At 51.2% G+C, this 19,636-nt stretch overlaps 1 protein-coding gene across 6 annotated transcripts in view; it reads left to right on the top strand.

Annotated features, from left to right (window-relative positions):
- XXYLT1 (xyloside xylosyltransferase 1) overlaps positions 1-19,636 on the top strand; it is a 174,840-nt gene that overhangs the window by 20,114 nt on the left and 135,090 nt on the right. For all 6 annotated transcript variants that reach the window (XR_014077249.1, XR_014077248.1, XR_014077250.1 and 3 more), the window contains one exon: positions 6,335-6,482. Coding sequence is in view for 3 of the 6 variants with exons in the window: in XM_081571451.1 (XP_081427577.1) it covers positions 6,335-6,482 (148 nt within the window). In the remaining 3 variants the exon portion in view is untranslated. The remainder of the gene's footprint in view (positions 1-6,334; positions 6,483-19,636) is intronic.

The raw sequence follows: 19,636 nt of genomic DNA, 5'->3' as shown, positions 1-19,636 counted from the left end.
GATTGAAAGGCTTCCAGTCTGTTAGCAGATTTTTCTTTCCATCCTAAAAATATTCATCATGCTTTCACATTCATCGGTGACGTCCATGAGAAAACAGAATTTTTTTTTTCCCCCAGGGAATCATTTCCCTTCAGCTCTTGTTGGAATTGATTACTAAGATCACCCAAACTAGTATCGCATTGGTGGGAGCTGACCAGCCTATGGGGAGACCCACTCGGCCCTCATGCAGTTGGAATGCTGCAGAGCCAGGCAGCTCCGATTATTGCCGTATTGTGACTTGGGCTGTGTATTACAGAAGGTATTTTTTGTATCAAATCAAGGTATTCTTGCCTGGGAAACGCATTTGAGCACTCATGGAACAGGGTGATGAGATCAGCTGTCCTTTCCTGAGTTCCTGTTGCATTCTTCACAAAAGCCTGGAGACCCGCAGCATGATTCTCTCCCATTTTCAGATGAGGTGGTTTTGGGGTTTTGACTGGGGTTGCCAGGTGATGAAGTGTAGACTTAGCTTCTGATCCCAGAACTGCCTGCAGACCTGGCTGGGCACTCCAGCACACGTGAGATTCCACCCCAGACTGGTGCCCACGGAGCAGGGCGATAGCTGTCGTGGGCTCTCTCCTGTCAAGTCCAGAAGTTGGCACTGCAGCTCTCCTGCCCAGTGCTCTGGGAGGCCCCTGGGAGAAGGGGGTACCTGTCGGCTGTTCCTGCAGTACCTGGATCCCGCAATGAGAGCAGGCTTCCCGGAGTGCTGTGCTGTCCCTCTGCCCTCCGGCAGTTCCTCCGGGGGCAGCTGGGCCCAGGGAGGTGATACGGCCATCCCTGGTGGCCCTGTGCCTGCCGCCCTTCAGACAGGCCTTGGCGTTTCCTGGAAGCCTGGCGTCTCCCTGGGCACAGGGCCTGCCCCACCACCTCCCTTCTTGGCTCCAAGAGCTCCATGTGACCTGATTCCCAGTGGGCGTGCCAAGTGATACATGAGTTTTCTCTTCCAGGCTGAGCTACGGCTTGGTACTCTGTCCCCAGTGGACATTTAGTGGAGCAGTGGTCTGGCTCTTCAGGCCTGTCTGTGCCAATGAGCCCAGGGCCAGACATCTGCCCCTGCCTGTCACCAGGCTGTGCCGTTCTGGGTGCTTTGGCCTCCCCATGTTGGAGAAGGTGTCGAGAAGGTGCTGTGTGTGATGGATATGAGGCAAACGTCCCCTCTCCCCCATCCCCAGGCTGTCCTTTGTAAGAGCGATGTCTTTCCAGTCTCTTATTTGACGTGGCGCTCTCTCAGTTACATGCTTTATTTTGAACAACAACATACAGCTTGAGACCACCTTAGCCTGAAGCATTAATTACTGAATGTGGGTGCTCCTAGAATTCGCTTGACAGACTTCATTAAAGGTAAAGGGAAGCCGAGAAATTTAACACAGATTTAGCCACTGTTTCTGGGATTTTGATCTCATAATTATAAATGTGGAATATTGATATAAGGGATCCTTTTAAAGTGGCTACAAATATCTGGTTATAGGCTGGTAAAAAAACCAACTGCCCTAATGGTATGGACATGGGTTCTCCAGGGTTGGGACGGATGCCATTTCTGGTGACAACATCCCACACAGATTTATAAGGGGCTGTATCTGAAACATCTTGAATGGATGATTGGATGATGTGTTCTGGAAAACTGCTCTGAATGACTCAACTTGACTCTGGGATTGGTAAAGACATTCGTGTTGAGGAGCACGTGAAGGGTTTGAAAAAATTCGGTTTGTAAGGTGTGTAGTAAATGGAAATAATCATGAATAAGATTTTTATAGTTTAAATATGTATATATAAATTGGGTTTCCCTGGTAGCTTAGACGGTAAAGCATCTGCCTACAATGTGGGAGATCTGGGTTCGATCCCTGGGTTGGGAAGATCCCCTGGAGAAAGAAATGGCAACCCACTCCAGTATTAATGCCTGGAAAATCCCATGGACTGAGGAGCCTGGTGGACTACAGTCCATGGGTTGTAAAGAATCGGACACGACTGAGCGACTTCACTTTCACATACATAAATTAATAAAAGTTGCACATAAGATTTGGCTTTTTAATCTATATCCCCCCAAAAATTATAGTCAGTTGCTGTAAACCATCATCTTGGATCTTCTCATGGGTCAGCTGCCTTCAGTATGGGAGTCACCTTGTTGCCCTGGGTTTCTGGGTTATGTGGTATTTCTTCCTGCAGCCCCTGAAGTGGGGGAATCTGAAAAGGAGGAGGGATAGAGAGAGGGGTAGCATGTTGTCTGACCCTCTCCCTCTTTTTTTCTCTCTTCCATCACTCTTGCTTTGATCACCACTGCCAGGCACTAGCTCCTGGCTGGGCTGGGGGCTTCAGAGAGTGCCAGACTCTAAGCGCGCCCTCAGGAGACCACAGTTTACAAACCTGTTTGAGATACTGGCAGGCCTGGTGCTTTGATTCACACTTGCAGTGTCTGTGCCTTGCTTCTTGCTGCAGAAAGTGTATTCCATAGACATATTAATTTATCTTTAAGTAGATTTATTATATGAAATATTCATTGGAGCAGGCTCCTCCGTACAGCATTTGGAACAACGTACCCAGTACAGTTTGTCCTCATAAATCTATTAATGCTGATGGGATGTAATTGTCTCCTGTGAAGCTTTGGGGTGAGATGGGGGCCTGGGGAGGGGAGGGAGCTGGCTGCCGCTCGCTGTCTCTCCCCCATGGCTTGGCTGTGGTGGGCCCTCTTCAGAGTGTGTGTGGGTACACATCCATTTTTTTCTCTTCCTTTTTAATGAGTGCAGAGGCTTCCATTTCTGAGGGCCCTCTTGTCAGCTTCCAGCTTCTTGTCAAATTCCAGTTTCTAGCAGTTGTTAGAGGTGTAATGAGGCTCAGAGGGAAAAGGCTCATGAGTGAAGGCTGATCTGTGAGCAGAGGGAGTTCAGGGGACCAAGGAGGGGCTGGTTGTGTGGGGACCAAGGAGGGGCTGGGTGTGTGTGTGTGTGTGTGTGTGTGTGTGTGTGTGTGTGTGTGTGTGTGTGTGTGTGTGTGTGTGTGTGTGTGTGTGTGTGTCTGTGTGTGTGTCTGTGTCTGTGTCTGTGTGTGTGTGTGTGTGTGTGTGTCTGCGTGTGTGTGTGTGTGTGTGTGTGTGTGTAGTATGCTATCACAGAGGAAGCTCAGGGGACCAAGGAGGGGCCATGTCTATGTGTGTGCACGTGTGCAGAATGCTAACACTTTGGTATAAGTGCAGCGTGGCAACCCCTGAGCTAGGTGTTTAATCTGCTTGTCCCAGGTGGTCCTTACAGGTGGGGAGGTGTTGTCATTCCTGTGTTATCCATGAAGAAACTGAGGCCCACTCGAGGCTCTGAGAGGTCTAGTAGCTTGCATAGAATGCAGCTCATTGAGTTCAGCGAGCCCGTCCTGATGGCCTAGGGCTTTGTCAGGGCCCTGAGCAGTCCCACTCCTGGCCTCCAGGAGTGCCCCAGCCAGCCAGTGCAGAAGCAGGACCTGCAGAGGAGACAGATGGGCAAGTGGAGCTTCCCTCCTTGTGACACAGGGTGCTCAGGACAGCCTGATGCATTGTGGGAAGCCATGGGGAGGCCAGAGTGGGTGTGTGAGCAAGAATGGAAGACTGGCTGGCGTTTACCTGGGAGGTGGTGGCTGGAAGAGGTCATTCCAGATGGTGCAAAGAGCAGGGGCAAACACATAGGATGCAGGACACCAAGCTGTGACTGGCAGGGTGGAGACCGCCTGGTTCAGTTCCCCTCAGTGCCTGGGGAGGGGAGGGCTGAGGGGCAGCTGGAGCCACTAGTGTGGGGCCTTGCTGGGGCATTTGGACTGTGACCTAAGGCTCTGAGGAGCCAGTGGGAAGTTTTGAAGCCAAAGAGGAAGAGGAATGAATTTGCGTATTTGGAAAATTCGTCTTGCGTTAACAACAGAGGCTGGTCTGGAGGGCGCAAGACAGGAGGTGGGGAAGCCTGTGGGGTTTGTGGTCCCCCTGCAGCCAGGATATCAGGGGAGCAACATGTGTGGAGTTGTCAAGGCCAAAGCCATAGTTTGGCACCTGTGTTGAGAAACAGCAGAACTGGTCTGGATTCCACAGCCCAGGTTGGAAAAGAAAGTGAAAGTGAAAGTCGTTCAGTTGAGTCTGACTCTTTGCGACCCCATGGACTATACAGTCCGTGGAATTCTCCAGGCCAGGACACTGGAGTGGGTAGCCGTTCCCTTCTCCAGGGGATCTTCCCAACCCAGGGCTGGAACCCAGGTCTCCTGCATTGCAGGTGGATTCTTTACTAGCTGAGCTACCAGGGAAGCCCAGGTTGAGAGGTCACAGGAAGGGGAAAAAGTCAAAGGAAAAAAAAAAGAAGTCAGAAAAAGGATAAAGGCAAGCAGTGCATTAGGAGACAAATGACAAGAAGTTGTAAAAAGACTTTTATGAAGAGATAAAAAATTTAAAGGCTTGCAGATAAGGAATGATGAGGGCTAACACAGTATAAAAGGTTTTTTTGTTTAATAGTGTTTTAGAAATTTAAGTGGATCTGAGAATAAAAAGGAAACACTTAAGTGAGTTAAGACAAAAACAGATTTCTGGCCAAAAGCAGAACCTAAAGTAGGGGGAAGCAGACGGGACCGCTGGCCACTGCGGGGCCGTGAGGTACTTGTTCTAGCCGTCTGAGCACTGACAGCTCTGGGGCTGCAGGCTTGGGCGGGTGGCACCGAGGGCTGGCCCGGGAGGAACCTGGGCAGGTGGAGGGAAAGGGCAGAGGTAAGTGACAAAATGGAATCTACCTGCTTGGTGACTTCTTGGGCACTGCCCACATCTATCATTTCTCCTGCAGCAGGGCTGCAGATAGTGTCGGCAAGCCAGACAGGGGCCTCACGTGGCTCCTCCTTTCATGGTCGGCACCCTATTCAGGCAGGTCCTTGATCCTGGAGTCGTGGTGGCGGCCACCTCGCAGGCCCGTCCTGTCCTGTTAGCTGCCGGGGAAGATGGAGGTGGAAGGTCATCAGCAGATCTCGTGGGAGGGTTGAAGGAGGAGGAGGAGGGACATCTGGGCTCTAGCCTGGGTGCATTTATTGAGCTCCTCTTGTGTGCAGTGGAATGTGCTGGGTGTTGCGGGGCACACAGAGCAATAAGGAAGACTTGGAAGACGTATGTGAGCAGAGTGCATGGTAATCTGGTATCTCATGTGAGGCTGGGGCTCTCTGTGGGATGGGCTGATCATCTGGAATAATGTCAAACAAGGGAAACCAACTCAGGAGACTCTCATGTCTCCTTTAATTGCTGATCTTGCTGATGTTTTCCTCTATTGGTCACTGTTAAGGAAAAGAGGAGGTGCTTGGAGTGGAAAGAGCTGCTGCTGCTGCTGCTGCTGGTAAGTCGCTTCAGTCGTGTCCGACTCTTAGCAACCCCATGGACTGTAGCCTACCAGGCTCCGCTGTCCCTGGGATTTTCCAGGCAAGAGTACTGCAGTAGTGTGTCATTGCCTTCTCCGGCGGAAAGAGCATGAGACTTGAAGTCTGGAGGCCACGGTTCAGTTCTGGCTCTGCCAGTTGTTAGCTCTGTGATCTTAGATGAGTGCAACCTCTCTGAGTACCTACTTTCTCATTTGTAGCTTGGATGTCTGCCTGCTGAAGGCCAGGTTGTTGTGGGGATCTGTGTGTGTATGAGAGTGTTTCATAAACTGCAGAGCTCTGTGACAGAGCTAGACTGGTGACATCTCTAGACTCTACGTGTTTTGAGGAAAGTGGTGCCTGGTTTCTCCTGATACCTCTCTCAGCACCTCCAGAGTGTCTGGGACACTCAAGAAATGGTGGTTGAGTCAGTGGATGAGTTGACTGCATCTCCAGGCATTTTTCAGATTTAACTTTCTAGTGGCCAGACCCTTTCCCTGTCACACTGGTGGGCAGGGAGGTGGAACGTCTGACTGCAATGCAGAACACGTGTAGTGGCCTCCAGGCGATGCTGGAGCCAGTGTCAGGACCCCAGACTTGCTGAGGGACCTCACTTCATGACCAGACCCTTTAACTTGGTCTCCAGTCTCTGGGCACAGAGCTTCCTCCAGTGCAGCCCAGTTTGAAGTTCAGAAGCAGAAGCGGACTGGGAGCAGCTCCCATTTCCTGGCTCCCACTCCTCTTCCACTGTGCCCCACATGTCTGCCTACACACCCTCACACTTGGTGTCCCCATCCCATTGCTGGACTCTGCTGACTCCCCACTGCTCCCCGTTTCCTTAGCTCTTAGGGATTCCATGTCCCTCTCTCGTGGGCCCCGGAGAGGCCATATCTGTCCTGTCCACGGCCCGTGTGTGTGCTGGGTCTGCCTGGGGTGCTCACTTCCCCGTGCCCTCCTGCAGGTCGTCTTCCATGATGTTGGCGTGCTGACAGACAAGCTCTTCCCTGTTGTGGAGGCTATGCAGAAGCACTTCAGTGCCGGCTCCGGGACCTACTACAGCGACTCCATCTTCTTCCTCTCGGTGGCCATGCATCAGATCATGCCCAAAGGTAACCTGAGCTGCGGGGCAGCAGGCCCTGGGGTGTGACTTTGCATCTGTTTTCCTGGCTCCAGTACTGCTGGTGCCGGGTATTGGAGAGCAGATGGAGTTCTACTCCACACGGTGGAGGGGGCAGGGGGCAGCCAAGCCCTCCGTGTATAGCACTCCCTGCACAGAGACTCCAGGGCAGGGCCCTGGGCTGCACAGCTCCTGAGGCCCACTCACGAATCCCCAGTGTGAGTTGTGCAGCACCGGTTCCCTGGGTTGGGGCACGTGGGCTCCAGCCCTGACTGCTCCTTGCGCACACACACCTCTCTGAGACTCAGTTTGCTTATCTCTAAAACGGCGGGTTAGACTAGATGACCCTCTATCTCAGTCTGTGATCCTGATCTTTCTGGTTTGAACCTGTATTTATCTGACTGACATATCAATCCTAGATGTTAAAAGTGCACATTATGACTTAGGAAGACTTTTTCTGAAACTCTGATGCACAATCAAAGTATTTTCTGGGCTTTGGTCCCTGTGGGGCAGAAGAGATGGATTGTCTGGTCTGTGATAGGTCGGCGTTGTGTAGAAGCGCTGGCAGGTTATCCTTGGACTAGAAGCCTTGAAGGGGGTTGGGGGTCTCACTCATGGGGTATACCAGGCTTCTGGGTTCTTCTCCTCCAAATAGTCGATGATTGATTCTGGAGCCCTGGGTATTGCCCCCCACCCACCCCTATATCTAGCCACAGTGAGCCATGAGCTGAGCTTTGTAGGGGTGAGGAGGGGAGTTCTGATCTTGGAGTAGCAGCTCTCCAAACTGTGACCAGGCCAGGTGGGACCCAACAGCCCAGGGGACAGACTGGCCACTTGGGAGGTCGCTGCTCCCGCCCAGCGGCCCAGAGTGGGAGAGGAGCTGAGCACCACTGCCCGGATTCCTGGTGAAGCAGGAACTCAGGAGACAGAGGCTGAGGCCGGGTTCCCATTGACAGGTTGTCCTAGTATAGGAAAATCTAGCCCATCCATCTTGGCTGAGACTGTCTCCCTGGGGCAAGTTCCTGCACCTGCCTGTTCTCTTAGCTGTCAGGTGAGGGCTCAGGAAGCTTCATAAGTGCGGGTCCGAAGACAGAGGGAACCCACTAACCTGAAGGGCATGGGAGGAGAGCTGACATTTGTGATGCTGCGGGGAGACCAGGTGCAGCTCCGGCAGTGCCCCAAGTCCCCCACAGCCCTGGAGGTCACACATGTGTGAGCTGACCAAGGAGTTGAGTGACTGGCAGTCACTCCTCTCCCCTCGGGTGGGCAGGTGTGATCTCTCTGGGCAGGCCCTGTGCAGGTGCTGTGGGCATCTCAGCCTGCCGGAAGCTGTGGCCCTGCCCTGCTGGATTCCGGGGAGCAGACAGATATAGGTGCTGGTCCCAGCTGTGCTGCTGACCCCGTGTGCCTTTGCTGAGACCTCAGTGTCCCCGCCTGGAATTGCAGGAGCTGACCTAGTGAAGAGTCCAGGCTTCCAGGAATCGCCCTAGGAGATTTTGTAGTTCTGGGGAGCAGAGGGAAAAGGGGTTTTACCCTTATCCTCTCTCTCCCACCCGCGCCTCACTCCAGGACGCAGTCCATTTTGATCGCTGTGTAGAGCAGGCTTGGGAGCAGGATTCTATTTGGTCAAAGGGTTTTGTGGTTAAACTAGTAATTTGAGATTCTCGACCAGATGGGCCTTAAGGGCCTGCCCAGTCCCGTTGTCCAGGATGCACGATTGGCCTTGAATGAAGCTCCGTGACAGAAGGTGTGATGAAGAGCAGCAGGAGATCTGGGAGGAGGCGTGCCTGACCTTCCTGTCCCTCCTTCTCCCTCCCTTCCTCCCTCATCAGTGGGTAGGTCTCTGCCCATCTTGTGCTAAACTCTAGGCCAGGTTATGCTTTTGGGCACCCAGAGGAAGGGGCTGGTCAGACAGAGAAGGTACTTGTAGCTGGTGAGGACCAGGCTGTGAACCCTAAGTGCAGATGACAAGAATTAGGGACCCAGGCTCCACTCTCTGCCTCGCTGACTGTGGTTAGGGACCCAGGATGCTTCCTGTCTGCCTCGCTGACTCTGCCCTGCTCAGTAGCCTGGCCCTGTCCCTGGGCCCACGTCTGCAGAGAAGAGACTTTGGCCTGGGCTTTGCTGTCCATGCAGTAGGTCAGATCATAGGTGTCCCTCCATATGCTCCATGGGCCCTGGGGGGCCAGTGTCAGGAGGTGGGGATGGAGCTGTGTGAGATGTGCCGACCTAAACACAGACTCTTTTCATGGGTTTTTAGGTGAATGATGCCAGAGGTTCATTTATCCATCTGCCCAAAGTCTGCTTCCTAAGAAGCACATTATTAGGAGTTACTAAAGTTTGATAATCACAAAATAAAGCGAGCGGTCTTGGCGAGCGGTCTTGGAGATCCCCACGGAGCTTGGGTGTTTCCGCCCAGCAGTCTGGCTGCTGCACAACACTTGGCAGTGTTGCAAAACTCCTACTGGGCAGAGCCTTTGGAATTCCTGTGATTTTCGGAAGGAGCTTTGTTTCCAAAGCACCATTAGTGCTGTCTTGAGTTTGTCATGTCTCTTTATTGCTGCCTTTTTTGTTTTCATTGTTTTCAATCATAGAAATTGCTGTTGTCTTGTGCTTTGTTGATGGTTTTGTTCTTGTGTAATTGCCACATTCTTGCTATTTTGGGTTATTTTGTTTCTTTCTCAGTGTTCTTTTTTCTCTGGGAAAGTGAGAATGGGATATGGGTGGATCATAAACCTTTGGTCTCACCCAGGAGGGCTGGTTCAGAAAAGCTTGTGTTCCCCTGAGTTACATCTCAGGAAGTCCTGTCTAGTGTTTGTCCCCCAAATCCAGGGTATTTCTGTGTATTGAAATAACGCCTCTCTTCCCCTCCCCCTTATAAAACACAGTTAGCATTAGTCACTCAGTCGTGTCTGACTCTTCGAAACCCAGTGGACTGTAGCCTGCCAGACTTCTCTGTCCATGGGATTTCCCAGGCAAGAATACTGGAGTGGGTTGCCATTTCCTCCTCCAGGGGTTCTTTCCCATCCAGGGATCAAACCCTGTTCTGCACTACAGACAGATTCTTTACCATCTGAGACACCAGGGAAGCTTCTGCAGCATAAATGTTACCATACTGTACCCAAACTGTTACAATATGTTTACTTCTTTTTCTGTTTTAAAGTAACATTCATAAAAAAATCTGAAAACTGCATTAAAATGGAAAAAAGTTATCCCTTTACTACTACATAAACATCACCGCTTTGTTAATTCTGAATGTTTTCTAATATCTTCCCAGCATGTAGCTTTTTAAAAATTTAGGCAAAGTAAAAGTTAAACTACATATTTAAAGCATTATGAGTCTTTCTTATATATTAAAGCATGAAATTCAACCTTCATTTAAGCTAAAAAGTGAAAGAAATGGTACAAGTAAATCTGTATCATGACTTTTTCAGTTAATGTCACTCATCACCATTTTCTATGTAATCATAGTCTTTGAAAATTTTTTGAATGGTTCCATTGAGTAGCTAAACCTTAGTTCACTTTATCATTTCTGTGTTCTCAGCTACCTAGACGCTTTCTATTTTTTCCCCACTATCATAAATTACACTGTGATGACTGTCCTCAGGTATAAGGATTATTTTCTTTAATTAGGATGATTCCCTTAGGCTAGCTCCCTGCAGGTGCAATTCATAGGCCAAAGATTAGCCTTACAAAGCCTGCCTGTGTTGGCTGCCTCCGCCCCAGGGTCTCAACAGGCACAGGCTAGGTTCTGTACAGTTCCCAAGCCCATTGATGTCTGGCCACTTGGAAGGACCCGAAGCAGCCGCGTATGAACTTCAAGGCCGTTGCTGTCCCCACTTGACAGGAGAGGAAGCGAGGAGCTGGAGGAAGGCTCCTTCTCTGAGTTCTGGGATGAGCTGGGCCTCCCCCTGGGTTCCTGAGGCCTTGACCCTGGCTCATTCTGATGGCACGACCTACGTGCCAACCTCTCAGACCCGCACAGCTCCCTGAGGCTTCCAGAGCCTGGCCCCTCTCCTCTTCTGGGCCCCTCGCTGCAGTCCTGCAGAGGGGGCCTGGCTGGGCTGGGTGGTGATGGTTAGCCCCACGTATGTTACCCTAACCATCCACTCCTCTCAGATCATGTCCCCAGAGAGCATCAAGGTGCTTTGCTAGTGGATCGCGCTGGCTCTGATTTTAGTCAGACCTTGTTTCTCCTTCCGTTCCCTGTTGGAGGGGCCACGTGTGGCTGGCTGCGTCTGCTGCTCACACTTGCCTACCCATGTGTCCTACACAGACACGCGGCCTCTCTCTGCTCCTCACTCACACCCACAGGGCTTTTATCTCCTGTCAGTAGTGTTGGGCTTGTCACCATTGGAAGCATCTTATGCAATGGAAAAGAAAATATTTTTTTTTGCCCAACTGGAGCTGGAGGGCGCAAAGAGCAGCTTCCTTCTGTGTCACATGGCTCCAAGGAGCTCTTGGCTCTGGCTTAGAGACACCAGGCCATAAAAACAGCCCTTACCTAGACTGAGCCACGATGCCTGGTCCATGGTGGGGAGGAGAAGGCAGGTGCCCACACGGTCAGCAGTGGGTAAGGCTGGCCACAGACCCCAGGAGACTTTCCTGGAAGGCTCTCTTGTCCTGGGGTCAACCCTTTGCCAATAAAGGTCCTTTGCCAAGGGTTTGGTGTTTGCATGACCTGGTGCTGGGCACTGCGGGTGTCCCAGAGATGTGTGCTAGACTCACGACGATGGGATGGGAGGCATGGTCCAGTGACGAGGCAGGATGTCATGAAGACCACAAGGCAGATGTACACAGGGCTGAGCATTCAGAAGAGGAAGAGTCACAGGTATTTGGAAGGAAGGAGGAGGGCTTCATGGAGGAGGTGGAACTTGAAGTGGGCTTTGAAGGGTGGGTAAAATTTCATTGTGTGGAAACAAGTAGTGAGCAGTTCAAGCAGTTAGGAAGAGTGTGGTGAGTATTTGGGAGATAGCACACTGCCTCTGTTGTCAGACACATTAGGGCGCATGTTGGGAAGCCATGAGAGAGAAGGTGGGTGGGGAGGTTGGCATGTGCCAGGGGCTTAGATGCCAGGCCGGGGGGGCTGGCTCCTCACGCATAGGGCAGAGCCTCTGTGAGCATCTGGCAGGGAGGTCCTTGACCAGATCCATGCGGTAGGAGGTGTCTGAGACTGGGAGTGGATCTCTCTGCAGGGGGAGATGTTGGGTTCTAGCACATATCTTTACTGAGTGTCCATTGGCTGGACAGGCTGGGAGCGACCCACAGGTAGACTCCCTGGCTTCATGTGGCAGCTACTCTAGATGTGCGTGTGTGTGCGCACGTGTATGCGCACGTGCGTATCACACATCTCACATACACAAGGGGAACTGCAGAGCCAGGTGAGACCTGATAGGCATCCTAGCTTTTGCACAGCCCTGCTCTTGCCATGAGACCCAGGGACTGCAGATGTTGCTACCCTGGCTGCTGTGGGCACAGTTATGAACTCCCTCCAGCTTTTAACAGCTCTGTGGGTTAAGAACGGAAGGAAGCAAAGAACTCTGAGAGTAGGCGACGCAGACTGGTTTATGAGCTCATAAACCCTGTGCAACCAGTGTACGTATTCCTGCCCTGGGGCCTCTTGCCTGTAGTCCTTTGCACTTTAGTGTGAATTAGCCTCCAGTCCCATTGCTTTTGTCTGAACACTGAATGGAGATAGATGGCCTATGAGAATGAGATGAATATGTGAAATAATGACAAATGAGGTTGAGGGAAAGGTGGAAGGAAGGAGGAAAAAGAGGATTTTGGAGCTTGGTGCACTTCTGGGGTCTTTTGGAGACAGGCTCTGGCTTGTCTTGAGAAACCCGAGAGGCCAGGCAGAAGGAGCTCGGGAGGAGGGACGCCAACGGCCTGATTAGACCTTGGTGAGGCCTCAGTCCTGGCAAGTTCGAGGAGACCCTGCTCTTTTCCGCTAGTACTTTCCCTTCTAGACCCCGTGAGTCTGGCCCCCTTGGGCCCTGGAACCGGGCCTGGTTGATAGTTACCATTAGCATGCTATGCATCTATCTGGCTTCTGAAGGCCGAGCCTGAGTACCTGACCTTTTATCCTGGTGTCTGCTGGAGCAGGGGTACAGGAAATTCCGAATGAGCCTTAGGCAGAACCAGCTCCGTAGGAGATAGACCTTAGGCCCCAGTGGAGCCTGGCCAGCTGCTTGCTCTGGTCTGTGTGTTATGGAGTCATGTTGGCAGGGACCTATGTTCTGTTGGTTTCCCTGCCTGCAGTTGAGGAGTAAAGTTGTGCACAGCCTGTGTCTGCACGTTGGCGGGCAGTACCATCTCTCCTGTCTCGGCCTGTGCTCGAGGCATTGGCACCTCTGGGCTCAGGATTTCCGAGGTACCTCTGGGCTCAGGATTTCCGAGATTGCTGCTCGTGAGCTGTGCCGGCCGCACTGGCTTCTGACCCACTCTGTGTGCTGGGGGGGGCTCAGATGGGGTCATCCTTGGGGTGTGGGGACTGTCCCTCCCACTGTTTGGGGCACACTGTGGAGGGGGCATTTGAGATGAGGACGTGGGTGTCCTCTGCCTGTCTGGGGACAAAATCTCCTTTAATCACAACCTTTCATCTTTATAGAGGATGTTCATGTCTGCCTATACTGGGGGGAGGTGGTGCAGCAGGCACTGTGACCCCACTTTTCTGACAAGGGAATTGAGGCACAGAGAGGGGCAGAGACCTTCCCTGGGTCACAGAGCCTGACTGAGCAAGAACATGGCTGACTCTCAACCAGTGCTCGCCAGGGACAGCCCCACACTTGCCCAGCTTCGGTGAGAGGCCAGCCAAGCTGTGCTGCTCAAATGTCCAGGCTCACCCCTCAGGCCTGCCCTCGGAGACAGTTAAGAGAGGGTTCACATCTGCAGAAGCTTCAGTTTGCTCATGAGTCGTTTGAGGGCTGGCTCTACTACAGCACTGTTCTTGGGGCTTTGAGTAAGGAGAGAAGGTTCAGTGTTGCCTCATTTCCCCTGTCCAGCCTCAGCTTTCCCATCTGTGAAGTGGGGATGCTTTTCCCTTGGTTCCGGGGCTGCTGTGGGGAAAGGTCAGTGTGGGAAAGTACTGACTGCACAGTGAGTCGCTGCTGATTATGATTCTTTTGTTTTAGTGTTTCTTCAGGTCAGTTGCTCCTAAAGCAGTGGTTCCCAAGTTTTACTATCCAGGGACCCCACAGCTGTCTAGATCATCAATGGCTATCTCTCCCATTTGTTCCCAGGAGAAAACCAGTGCCCAGCTTGGGGGAAAGGACTGTACTGGATGGGTATGCTGGCCAGAGAGGTGAGGCCTGGCCAGTTGTCGGCTCCAGGCTGGAACAGGGCATCGTGTTGTCCTTTACTATGACCTTATAATCCACAGGAGGTTGTGTACATCCCAGAGAGCAGGGGTCGTTGAAGCAGATCTATTATCTAGTTTAAGCCTCCTAACAGTTCTGTGGTGTAAGCAGGAATTAACATCCCAGTTTTACAGATGGACACTGTGGTGTCCAGAGTAGTGCGGTGAGTTGATCAAAGTCACCTGGTGACTAAGAGGCAGACCTGGGATGAGGATCTTGGCTGCCCCACTCCAGCTCTCTCCTGGCCTCAGTTTCCTCACTCTTCAGTGAGCGTATTGGGCTCCATCGTCTCCTTGGTCCTTTCCGGCCAGGCATCTGCTCCCTCAGTATACCTACCCTGAGTTTATCAGCCATGCAGGTTGTATATGTGTGTTGTTTTTTATATGTTCCAGTTTTCAAATTGGTGGATACTCTTCCGTGTGTGTATGTGTGTGTGTGGGTCTGTCATCTTGACTCCAACTTCTCAGGATCCCCTTTGATTCTCAGCACTCTGGGCCTATGCATCTTCTCCAAGTCTGTCTCCTTGTCTAGTCTGGATTAGTCACTTTTTAAAAAAATAATAGACTTTGTTTTTCAGAACAGTTTTACACTTATAGAAAAATGTGAGGATAGCACTGAGAGTTCCCATGTGCCCCAATTCTCTTATTACTAACATATTACATTAATGTGGTACATTTGTTACAATTAATAAAACGATATTGATACATTCTTATCATCTAAAGGCCGCACTCTTCAGATGCCCTTAGTTTTAGTCTAAGGTCCTTTTTCTGTCTCAGGGTCTGCTGTGTGACTCTGGCCAAGTTGCTGAACCTGCCTAGGCCTTGGGTTCCTTGTCTGTAAAGTGGAGACAGTAATAGTTCACAGCTCATGGAGTTGTTACAAGAATTAAATGAATTAGTATACTTAATAAGCTTAGAACAGTGCCTGGAGCACGGTAAGGTGTTAGCTTGTCTCCTCTCTGGATCACTCTGTAAAATGAGGATGAGAAAATTCAGAGGATTAATGAGATAACCTCCATTAGCCCTCAGCACTGTGCCTGGCACGTGCCCAGTAACTGGCAGTATAAGACGTGCCTCCAAACACAGCACCAAAGTGTGTGTAACTGGAGGTATTCTCAGACTCTTAGGCACCCAGTTTTGCCTTTTGAAAGGAGCTTCTGATATGGGAGAAGGAGATTTTCTGGATGATCCTGGGCAAGTCATGTGACCGCTTATCTCCCAGGTGAGGACTCCCATCTCCTGACCTGCCTTCCTCTCAGGGTTACTGTGAGGTGGAAATGGAGTAATGCAGCTTAAAATGCTTCTCCTCCCACGTGCAACACCTTTTCCACTAGCTCCCAGAATCAGAACATCTGAAATCTGTGCAGTCCTCGCACATTAATCAACACCGTCAGCCCCATACTGCTCATGCTTCCTAAGGACATCTGTGTGTATAAAGATCAGGCAAATGCAAAATGCTGTCAACTCCCTGAAAGTGTAAGACTTGGGCCTTGAGCGTCTTCTGCCCCAGAGTCACCTTTCTGAACCTCGTGTGATGCTTGCTGTTGTAGAACAGAATGAAAAGGCGACTGGTGATGAGTGGAGGGTGGCCCAGCCCTGCCTGCTCCCAGCAACCCCTTCTCCTGGTATCATGGGTGCCATCACCCTTGAGCACCCTTCTTTCAGCCATCTCTCCGGGGGGCCTTGCTATCCTGAGGCTGGAGGTAGACAGTTGGACTCTAGTGAGAACATTCTGGGGTCCACTTTGGGTCAGTAGTGCTGGGTAGAAAAGGCTGGTGTGAATCACGGCTAATTTGTGCACCGGTGAATCTCAACCCAGGTTCACAGGTCCACGTGAAAAAGAATGGAGTCCAGGTTGGAAAGCCTGCAGCTGGGGGATAAAATCAAAGTGGGAAAATCCAGACTGGCAGCTCTCATTCATTCCTGCTTTGAAACACTGAGGTCAGTGTGCAGCCTTTTGCAGAAAGCTTTTAAAATTCCATCTTTTTCTTTTCCCCCTTAGGTGAAATTTGACAAATGTAGTAAAAGCTATATTCAGTTTGGACTTCTTTGTTCTGTGCTTTTTGTGTTTTCACTCACTACTGTGGGGGGTCGTTAATGTTCCCCACTGTTCTCTTCTAGCAGTTTTATAAAACAGAAGGCTTTTAAGGCTGGGTTATGGAACTTTATAACTTTGTTCAGTTAGAACCCAAATCAGAAAACTAGTCTATAACCATTGTTTAATCATCTTTCAGTGAGGCAGACCTGTGTCTACCAGGAGGGATCCTGTAGGGGGATGTACATGCATTCTGGAACCTGGGGTGCAGTGGAGAGCGGTGGGGATCCTGAGGGGGCCTCTTCTCTGTCCCAACCCCATCAGCCTCAGTATTGAGAGAGAGCAGAAACAAGAGGCCCACTAAACTCACTGATGCTGTTTTAATTGGTTTGCCAGCGCCTGGAATCCTTCATGGGAAAGGTGGCAGCCATACCCTCAGTTAGTCCCATGGTCTCTGCTTGCTTCAGGGGTGAAGTGGCCTCAAGGATGGTTTAGTGTGGACATGCTCAGCAGGCCTGGGGGTGAGTTCCTGCTCTGCCTCCACTATCCGGCTGTCGGGGCGGGGGGCTGTCTCCCTTCCCTGACTCCTCCCCAGAGGACAGCAATGGAGACTGACCCTAGGACCCTGCTTACTAGTGGGTATGGTCACTGTGTCAAAGGTCTCATGCATGAATGTGGCTTCCCATCGGTCTGGAGTTTTCTTCTGGCTCCTCAGACTGGAGAAGTGGGCAGGAACAGGGCCGCCTCAGCAGGGTGGGGGCTGGGGGGCACCGTTTCCCCATCTCTCCTGCACCCCCTCAGGCTTACTTGTATGAGAGGAGAGTGAGGTCCTGCTGAGGCTTTGGGCCTCAGCCACACTCTCCAACCTGGTCTGTGAGAGCATCCTGTATCGCAGCCCAGCAATGACAAGGTGGTCCTTGAGTTTCCCAATTGCTGTGACTGCCCGGGTGTCTAAATGTCTCAGGAGCTGCCTCAGGAGGAGGGGCCACTGGGCTTCTCCAAGTTCTCTGGGCAAAGTAACATCTAGGACCGCCTAACCCCTAACAGAGCCTCTGGGTGAACAGCCTGGCTTTTCAGTATTTCTGACTCTTTGTTTAGAAAATGGGAACAACTGATTACACAAATGTCAAAAGGTTGCATGGGGACTGAGCTGTGGCCTGAAGAGCCATAGTCCCTGGGACTAATAACACGGGTCACTGGTGCTTTTACTCCTGGAGGGTCTTGTGCATATCAGCACATCAAAGCCCTGACAAGTGCTGTGTCTTGAACCAGCCTATTTTGTGGGTCACCTCCGTACACCAGAGCCGACTCACTGCCTCGGTACTTTTTAATCTTAAGGCCGTTTAGAACCACCTGGGGATGAAGTCCAGCAGCTTCTGATAAATTGCATAGAAACTGCATGTTCTTTGTGGGTGACTCACCACAGGAGCTTGGACCTTCTGAACCAGCAGTTCTTGATGGGTTCCTGCAGCCTTGAGGAAGCACAGTGGGTCCTGACTCCAGCGCTCAATGTGTCTGGAGGGGCGGGGGTTCTCCTGCGGAAAAAAGCAGAAGGAAAAACAGATCCGCAAGGACTTGCCTGAGTGAAGACATCTGAGTAAATACTGCACAAAGGTTACACACATGTGTCCAGTGATCACAGTGAAAACTGTTTACTGGCAGCTCCTATGGAGCAAATTTGAGGCCCTTCGTCTTTTTATTTGGAAGAGGGAGAACTGAGCAGATTTCTCATAAAATGTTAAAAATAATACCGTGACAGAGACCACATTCTATCAACTTAATGCTGGAGGCTGTTTGTAAGTTTATGAAAATAGTTGCCAAATTGAACAGTAATACCTTCCATTTTGGTCTCCCCATTAGGGTCTATCTTTTGACTCTTCAAGATCCTCTTTTAAATTCTTGGCCACTAGTCAAAGGCATCAGCTAGTGTTTATTGCTATCAGGAGGTTTATTTTTGACATCTTGTCATCTGTGACAGGTTGGCTGTCTGCTGCCATATGCAGGGCGCTGGATGGGTGCTGCTGGCTTGCCTTCTGGGGGTGCCTCTTCTTATTGAGGAGAGAGCCCAAGAGGGTGAGTGCTCACAGAGCCTGAGGTCAGAGCTCAGCAGCCTGGGCCTGGACTGTGGGATTATTTGCATGGAGAATGGACCAGATAACAGGACTTCTGCCAGTGTTTAGAGGGGAAGCTTCTTTGAAAAGGATGAGGTTTGTGCCAGACCTTGAGGTCTGTGGGGTTGAAGGTGGGAGGAGAAGGGCAGGCATTTTCGGCGAAGGATGTGCCACTCAGCCTGGGTCTCAGCCTGGGCAGAGGCCAGCCTGCCCTGGGGATGTGGCCCCTTCAGGTAGCAGCAGATCCCAAGTCCCTCAGTCCGGCGTGCCCAGCAAGCACCTCTGGAGTTGACATTAAGTACATGAAGAAGCATCTTCTCCTTGTCCCTGTCTTTGTGCATCACCCCCTGGCAGGAGAAGACCCGATTTCTCTACACAAGCTGTGTGTGTAATTGCTGATGACCAGGTCCTGCTGGTGAAGCATCTCGGACTGAATCTCCGGCTTGCTCTTTTTTTCTTTTCCGCACCCCTTACTGTGTCTCCTGGGCATCCTGGAATGTTCCTGGCTGGGGCTGGCCTTCCACAGAGAGAGAGAGAGCACGCTGCGGGGATTGAAGCTTCCGCTACTCCTGTTGGTCACCCCCCGGCTCACCCACCCCCCTTCAGCATAGTTTCTTGGTGCTCCTCGACAGCCATGCTCTCCTCCATCCAGAGTGGCTGCCTGAAATTTTTTGTGGTCAGACGTGTACTCAGCTTTCCTACTTCCTGGCCTTGCTTGGCTCTTCCTTTGACCTGGAATGCTGCCCCATGTACCCAGTCACCACTCTGCCCAGCAGAAGGGCCCCCAGAGGGCAGGATCCCCAGGCATGCAGGGTGTCCACAGGGCAGCCTTTGCCTGGACCTTTGGAGGGTGAAAAGCTTTTGAGAGTCCTAAGTCAGGTGTGATGGGACCTGATGTGAACCTGAACATTTTTGTAAAATTTGAAAGCCTTTGACAGATGGATGGGGGTGATTCCCATCCTGGATGGGTAAGAACTCTCAGTAGGGACGAGACCCTAGTAAGTGAGTACAATCAGCCACACGCGTGCAGAGTTCTGATGGTAAAAGGCTGGTTCGTTTTTTTTAAATTTACTTATTTGGCTGTGTGGGGTCTTAGTTGCAGCATGCGGGTTCTTTAGTTGTGGCCTGCTGACTTCCGAGCATGCGACCACCAGGGAAGTCCCAGACCGTGCGGTCTTAGAGCTTGTCTGTCAGGGAGCTATCACAGGTAGCTCTAAAGGCGGCCTTACACCTTGGCTTCTTTCCCTCACACCAGCTTGTTGCCTTGGTTCAGGACTGATTTCTTAACCAGGCTTGGCTGGTTCCTCCCCTAATCTAACTCCCTTCATAGGCTCTGGGACATATGGACACGTGGTATCCAGGGGGTGATGGTTTTCCCTCTGCATTGGACTGGGGTAGTCAGGCTCAATGTTGCTTTTATTTATTTTTTTTTAAAGCATCATCCATCACATAATAGAGTATGTCCTTTATAGTCATTAATCACACACTGAGAAATTTGGGGATCTAAGGGGCTGGGGCTTGGGCTTGGGCTTGGGCTAGGAGTGAACTTTTGACTGTGAGTTGGTTTGGTGGCTAATCTCTAATAAGCTCCCTCGTTCAAGCCCTCTGATGGGATGTCCTGGCCCTGATGACCTCCCTGGAAC

Source organism: Giraffa tippelskirchi, chromosome 2, assembly GCF_054371585.1.
Source record: "Giraffa tippelskirchi isolate mGirTip1 chromosome 2, T2T-mGirTip1v1.2.pri, whole genome shotgun sequence".
In the NCBI taxonomy this organism is placed as follows: Eukaryota; Metazoa; Chordata; class Mammalia; order Artiodactyla; family Giraffidae; genus Giraffa; species Giraffa tippelskirchi.
The sequence above is the reverse complement of the archived record's forward strand: the minus strand, read 5'-3'. Positions and strand labels throughout refer to the sequence as shown.